This window comes from Miniopterus schreibersii (assembly GCF_964146895.1).
Source record: "Miniopterus schreibersii genome assembly, chromosome: 7".
Classification (NCBI taxonomy): Eukaryota; Metazoa; Chordata; class Mammalia; order Chiroptera; family Miniopteridae; genus Miniopterus; species Miniopterus schreibersii.
In genome coordinates this window covers 30,901,948-30,909,578 of record NC_138108.1, presented here as the reverse complement: position 1 = coordinate 30,909,578, position 7,631 = coordinate 30,901,948, and the positions used below count along the sequence as shown (strand labels likewise).

The 7,631-nt window shown below is 32.2% G+C and overlaps 1 protein-coding gene across 1 annotated transcript; it reads right to left on the bottom strand.

Annotated features, from left to right (window-relative positions):
* Nucleotides 1-717: 717 nt before the first annotated feature.
* Nucleotides 718-7,299, bottom strand: MSTN (myostatin). The gene is made up of 3 exons (XM_081142409.1): nt 6,675-7,299; nt 4,520-4,893; nt 718-2,617 (listed from the first exon to the last, which is right to left on the bottom strand). The coding sequence occupies exons 1-3, from the start codon at nt 7,045-7,047 to the stop codon at nt 2,237-2,239; spliced, it is 1,128 nt and encodes a 375-aa protein (XP_080998535.1). The 5' UTR covers nt 7,048-7,299; the 3' UTR covers nt 718-2,236.
* Between the last annotated feature and the right edge of the window lie 332 nt (nt 7,300-7,631).

The window sequence follows — 7,631 nt, the reverse complement described above, 5'->3', positions numbered from 1 at the left end:
CACCCCATGACATAGTTGGCTCCTTCTCCCACAGGGGCAACACACTTACAGCTCCAGCCTTATCAATGTGAAATATGTCAGTATTAAAATTAGAAAAAGGACCACACCTTATATGAGTAGAAATTGTTGCACTATCATTGATGGTTAAAAATTACATTTAATGATAAATTATGTATTTAGGAACCATGACACTAGAATTTTAATCACCTGTAACTGCTTTACAGCTAAGTTACTAAACTGATGAGGGGTGGATAAAAGGGTTCACTTCAAAAAGATTTATGTACAGTGTTGCACTTATGGATTTCTAGGCACTTTATAATGACTTTTTCAATTCAATTTGAGATTGGTGCGCACAAAGCTCAAATAAATGTGCCAGTATCATTGAGTGCTAGGAAAACGATGCAGCTTCCCTGTGTCCCTGTGGCTTCAGTAGAACTTGTAACTCTAGGACCACATGCACTTGCCAACTGAATCATTTGGAAATTGAACCTATGAAAACATATAAATAGTTTTCAGGTCAAGATAAAGAGAAATGAAACAGATAAACTAGTTCTTGCTTTTGTATATATAAAGCAACTTGACTAGGACCAAATTAACAGGAATTTCACTCATGAGAACTAGAGTAGCAGACCTAAGATTCCCAAAGCAAACTTATGTGCTAAACCGTTAGACTTTGGTAATAAAGTGAAAATCAGAAATCCAGAATTAATCTTCGTAACATAAAACTGTTGTGTCTTTGAAAAAAGGTGAAAACTTTAATATAATTTATATTGTTTCTACACATTACATGTAAGAAATAATTTCACTTAATCATAAGTACAATGAATTTGATTAACAAAATTCTAATTTACAAAACAAGTAAGTATATGCAGAAATATATTCATTATTGAATTATAAAATAAAATTAACAGTTCTTGTTAAGATATCATCAGTTTATTCTGTATTTCAGATAATAGAGTGAAGTCATTTTGGTATGCTTAATAATATTTATAAGTATTAAAATAATGGAACGTTGAGATTTGAGTACAATGACAGTAAACCATTGAAATTTCACATTCACATTATACAGCCATCATCAATCCATAAGTGAATGTTAATAATGTAAAAAAATATAAAATGATTGTAATATAACCATCTAACCATTAGCATATGGAGTTTTAAGACCACTATTTTATCTGCTAATTTTCTCTGAAATATAAGCAGTTGCTTTTCTGTCATATAAGACTGTCTTTGTGCCTTATACTTAATTTGAAATGTCCTTACTGTAAAAATATACCAAAGTAAATAAAAAAGGAGACACTTATTTACAAAAAAAAAAAAAAAAGAATTGTATACATATTATATAAAGGCAATTGTTTCCAAGTCTTTTTATACAGTATTGATAGAATCTGTCATTTTTATTATTCTAAAACTGCAGTGTTGTAAAAGCAGGCTGTAACTTTTAAATTTTTGTAATTTTGAAATTTTGATAAAAATGAATACTTTTGGCTACCTTTTCTGATAAATCAGTTTCTCCAAGTATGCTACAAAAATGATTCTTCTTGTATTAAAGAAAATCCATTCCCCATTTGGAGGTGTATGAAAGTGTGCCTGAAGAAAGGAATAACTTATTATTTTGCTGAATGTTTTTACCTGATAAACCTGATAACCATTCAGTCTATTGTATTAGCACCATTGGCATGGATTGTTAATGTACTGTACCAATTATAATAGGAATGGGAACTTGCATACTGTGTACCATCCCTATTTTTGTGTAATTTTATCTTACCAAGTATGCTATCATACAATATAAATTCAAGTGTATAAGGATGATTCAAATGATGATAAATAACAATCCTGCATTTTACCAATACTATATATAGATTTTTTGTAGATACTAAATGAAACTCTAAAGAAATAGACTTTAAAGCATACTCCTTTAATTCACTAGAACACAAGGAGAATTGCTTTCATTTACCTGCATATGTTGTAATATATATATGAACACAAGTGTATTTTGATCTCCTAGTTCAAAAACTCTGGAAATCATAAAACTTTTTATTGTATGATTTATTTTGATGGTTAAATGCCAATCATTGCATATATTCTCTCTTTTAGTTCATATACTGTAGTTTGTGCTTAAGTGACTGTAGCATACTATATAGGCTTATAGCCTGTGGTACATAATTTCACAGTTTCAAAATTGTTGAGGGGAAGGCCTTCCATGTTTTAGGAATTTATGAACCAAATATAAATTTCATGAGCACCCACAGCGATCTACTACCATGGCTGGAATTTTCCCATATATTATTTGTTCTTTGCCATTAAAATATAGCATATTAATTGGAGACATCTTTGTGGGAGTACAGCAGGGGCCTGCTGAACCTCTGGGGTTTGCTTGGTGTACAAGATGAGTATGAGGATATTTTTGTAAAAATACAAATTCACACTCTCCAGAGCAGTAATTGGCCTTATATCTTTTGGGTGCAATAATCCAATCCCATCCAAAAGCTTCAAAATCCACAGTTAGAGGGTAACGACAGCATCGAGATTCTGTTGAGTGCTCATCACAGTCAAGTCCAAAATCTCTTCTGGATCTTTTTGGTGTGTCTGTTACCTTGACTTCCAAAAATGGATTCTGTGTGAAAAGGGAAGAGAAATCAGTAATATTCATAGATCCTGAAACACTTTCCTATCTCAAGAAGTCATTATTGAAGAAAACCGAATCATTTTGCATATGCCACATTTATTTTTAAAAGGCACAGCATTAAGGAATTTTAATTTACACTAGGATTGATTCTTCCCTTATGGCCCAAAAGTATACAGCAGAAATACAAATTTCCCTGTGGCATATAATAGATGCTCTGAAAATATTTACAGAATATTTATGAGAAGAAAGGGAGAGAGGGGAGGGAAAGAGAGAGGGAAGAGGTTAGGTTATTCCCTCTCTTCCCTCTTGTTAATCAGATATGTTGGGTAAATATGTCTGATGACTCCTGGAGAGGTAGTATACTCATCCATCCTCCATTCAAGGAAACTTGGATTTAAAGCAGAACAAAATAGTTACCTCCCAGCACTGTATGGATTGTAATGGGGAAAATGAAGGTAGGTCAATGGAGGTGGTGGCACATATAATGGGTTGGAGAGGGAGGGACAGATTCAGAAAAAGGTACGATAATATTTCCTGTATTATTTCACTGAAAGATGTTTCTAATTGGATATTTAAACAGTAATTTTATAATTCTTCCCCTGAACCAATCTTTTCATGCATTTGAGATTTTTTTCCTTTTACATGGAAAACTCTGATGAATATGTCATATTAACCACCTGCTTAATAATAATTAAAACCTATCACATTACCACTTTGATCATTAAAATTTTACCTATAAAAAGGAACACTTTCTTAAATAATTAATAGTTTTTATCCTACACCAAAATCAAAATAGACCTAGTAGTCATTGTTATTTAAGATTATAAAAACAGTAACATTTTGAGAGTAAATAACATATTATGTAGTATATTTAAAGAAAAATAGATCAATTGGAAAATTGTATAATTTCTTTACAAATACATTTTCATTAGAGTTGACTTAATGACACTTATTAAGAAAACTAAAAAATAACACTTATTGCTTACAAGTGTAATCTTTTTTTGTAAATTATGTCATTAGACAGAAGTAAAAAATATGGTCACATTAAATAAGTTTTTGAAAACAGAAGTAAACACAAGCATAGGTAAGCCAGAAAAGTGAGTAACTCTAAATTTATACTATGTTTTTAAATTATTTTTATTAATTTTTATAATATATAAAGTATTGTCATCTGATTGGCCTGATACTAAATTAGTTGGCATTACTTAAGTAAACTCTTGAATATTTATTCTTGAATGGTAAAGCAGCTCAGAAATAAACTAGGCAGTACAGGTTAACTAGCCTGAACATTAAATTTTATTATCATAATTCATGAAGTAATCTACATATACATCTGGATCAACAGCCTACAAAATAGATAACATTTATCATGAGGGACCTTAGTTATAGTGTATTTAATAAAATATAAGCCTAAACATATTATAGTTAGTTCATTGCTATGAATAAAAGTATTTTATTTTAATTATAATTTATAAAGCTGCTTTTTTTCTGCTTTATTAAGGCAGAAAATTTCAACACATTACACTCTTCTGGGGGGAAAAAGTTTTAATTTCTTGGATATGTACTAGAATCCACTATGAAGATTTCATGTTTTTATTCATATAATCATGTAGCATACCCATTCCCAATTCAAAAGAACTACCTAAGAAGTTAAGTACTATGGAATAACTTTAATCCTTGGGCAAAGTAAAAGTATCAAGAGTGTGTGTGTTTCATGGGATATGAAATTAGATACCTACTTTTATTGGGTACAGGGCTACCATTGGGGAAAGATGCCTTTTTCTGGCTTATGAGCATAGGAATTTAGTAGCTGTTTTTCACAATTGTTCATTCACATTATGATGAAAACATAACAAGGTTGTTAGAATGTTATTTTCAGTTATCACTTACCAGCCCATCTTCTCCTGGTCCTGGGAAGGTTACAGCAAGATCATGACCATTCTCATCTAAAGCTTTGATTTCAATGCCTAAGTTGGATTCAGGTTGTTTGAGCCAATTTTGCAACACTGTCTTCACATCAATGCTCTGCCAAATACCAGTGCCTGGGTTCATGTCAAGTTTCAGAGATCGGATTCCAGTATACCTTGTACCGTCTTTCATGGGTTTGATGAGTCTCAGGATTTGCACAAACACTGTTGTAGGAGTCTTGACGGGTCTCAGATATATCCATAGTTGGGCCTTTACTACTTTATTGAACTGGATTTTAGAACTAAATTTAAAGAAACAGCATTTGGGTTTTCCTTCTACTTGCATTAGAAGATCAGCTATAAATGAATCAGAAAAGAGTTATTGAAGTTATTTCTCATAAAAGATGAACAAACTCATATTAACTGGTGAGTATTTTTTCTATTGGATTAATGAATGTATATTTAGTCTTTTGAAATGAAAAACTATAGAATTTCATTCATAACTCAGGAAAATTCAAAGAAAATAATTACTCTAGCTTTTCAGAATTTTTTAAATACATGCTTTTTCAGCTGTTTATGAGGAATCTACTCACTTTCCAGAGAACTATGGACTAGGGAAAATTCTATGAAGGAATGAACAGTGGAAGAAATTTTAAAATGATGATGATTAGAGAGAACAAGAGACACCGTGGAGGAACATCCACTTAGAATTCTTTGGGAATCTGAGTAGTTACACTTACTGAGCAGCTGTACCAATCAGTCTGGAAGAAGGAACCCTTCCCCCAGGCCTGAATTACCTGGGGACAAGACACACTGAGCAGCTAACTGAGCCTGGGGAATTAGTAGAAAATATAGTACATCTGTTATGTTTTGGCTCTGGCATAGCGTTTTAAAGGATCAGAATTAAGCAGGTAATTAGTACCAAAATTTAAATGTTAAGTTCAGGCTATTTCAAAAGTTAGAAATTGTGTTTTTAGTGTTAAGCTGTCAGTGTAAGCAGAAGCACTGAGAAATTTCTTTCCTCTTGGTTTTTCCAAGATTGTTTATAAGGCAAATCTATTCCAGGACTATCTGATAACAGTCTTAAAGGAAAATTAGTTGTTGCATTATAACCTGGCTACTTAATAAGGAAAAAAATATTTTGAAACTGTTCTGAGTCCAGATTAAAGTGTAGAAAGCACTTTATAAAACAAGATCATAGACACATGGCACAAAATCTTTCTTGTCATGCCTTCTCTGTTAAGGCGCCTGTCTCCCTTTCTTTGACTATAGTTTTGAACTGACTACAGAAGGAATTGCATGAAATATATTATCTTTCAGAAGCAATGTAGATACTATAGGTAATAGTCCCCCTTCCCATGAAGAATTGAATAATATTTTAGAAGGTTCTTCAGCAATATTCCTGCCTGAAAAAATGCAGACTGGCTACTTGCAACAATAGTACCATGGTCAAGGTTTAAGTAGGGCTTTGTGAAACATAACATATTTGATTAAAATGTTTATTTCTTAGGCATTTTTCTGATAATTAGCTCCTGATAATCATTATGTTATGTTTGCTTCATCATTGCTGTTTTTAATACATTAACTATTTTAAAATACTTTCTCATACTCTCTAGTGGAATAGCTCTCAAAATTAAATATTTTAATTTGTGAAGAACATAAAAACACTGTGAGGAATAGTTTTGAATAACAGAAGTCATTCTAGGTGTTCAGCAAATGATCAAGTGAGCTTAAACACCTATAGATTTCTTCCTTTCTCTGTTCTTAGTGAGAGACCTGGTTACCATAAATGTGTATTTCAAGCAACCAAATGCAGTTATGAAGTTTTATGTCAGTTTTTTAACATTGCTTGTAGTGCCTCTCAGTAGCTGCCTTGGTGGTATTAAACTGTAAAGCATGAGCATGTTATATTTGTCACATTAAACTAAATAACTAGTGCTTTGCAAGCATTTTCAGATATTCGTCTCATCAGTATATTTCTCATGAAATCTTGAAAAAACACACACCAAAACTCTTTTCCCTCCTACTTACATTCAAGCCAACAGCTTGTTAAAAGAGCCTGAAAATAGATCTGTTTCTCATAAACACTGGAATGACAGTCAGCAGAATTGTTGATATACACTAATAGGACTACTTACACTCTGTAGGCATGGTAATGATAGTTTCTGTCGTAGCGTGATAATCGTCATCTTCCAAGGAACCATCACTGCTGTCATCTCTCTGGACATCGTACTGATCAATCAGTTCCCGGAGTGGAGGAGCTTTGGGCAAAAGTTGTCTTATAGCATCTTTGCTGATGTTAGGAGCCGTTTCCAGACGAAGTTTACTGAGGATTTGGATTTTTATGGCTTCTATTCTTGAAGATTTAGTGTTCTGTCTCCAAGTGCATGCATTACACAGCCCCTCTTTTTCCACATTTTCTTTTTGTTCGCTGTTCTCATTTAGATCCACTGGGCCAGCAACAATCAGCATAAACAGGTAAATATAAACATAGATTTGCAGTTTTTGCATGATTTTAAAATCAATGCAATCTTTTCCTTGTTCTTCTTTCCTTCTTTTACTTTTCTTTTGCTTTTGAGTAATGCCAAGCAAAATTTCAATGCCTGTACAGTTAGAGAGACAAGTTGCCACACCAGTGAATCTTTTATACTGTATTCCAAGTGGCTTTTTATATTCCAACTTTGATGAGACAAGTGTCGTCAGGATCTATGATTGGCTCTTGCTCCACAATGAATCTCGCTGTCAGAGGTTAAAACCCTGTCTGTCACAAGTCACCAAACAGTATTTTGTTACAGTCAAGGGTGAGCTGATTCATTTGAGTATTTCATAAAAGAAAGAAACCTACAAAGAATGAAAGATACATGTGACATTTGAAAAATTAAAATGTATGTAAACAATAATATAAACTACACTTCAATCTTAATCTTTATATGTGAAGCTCTTACATTATAATTTAAATAAGTAAATCTTAATTTACACTTCATATTTAAAAAGTTTAAATGTTGCTTCCTCAAGAATTAAAATGATTTTATATTATTTAAGCAAGCATTTGATGTAAAAAAATTATTTGTTGTATTACATTATTTTTAGTCCTG

What these genes read in the sequence shown, in the direction of transcription:
- MSTN (XM_081142409.1), bottom strand. Translation starts at nt 7,047, where the DNA reads ATGCAAAAACTGCAAATCTATGTTTATATTTACCTGTTTATGCTGATT. An exon ending in CATTACCATGCCTACAGAGT is followed by an intron (nt 4,894 to 6,674) that starts GTAAGTAGTCCT and finishes ATTCATTTATAG; the next exon opens with CTGATCTTCTAATGCAAGTA. An exon ending in GACCAGGAGAAGATGGGCTG is followed by an intron (nt 2,618 to 4,519) that starts GTAAGTGATAAC and finishes CTTTTCACACAG; the next exon opens with AATCCATTTTTGGAAGTCAA.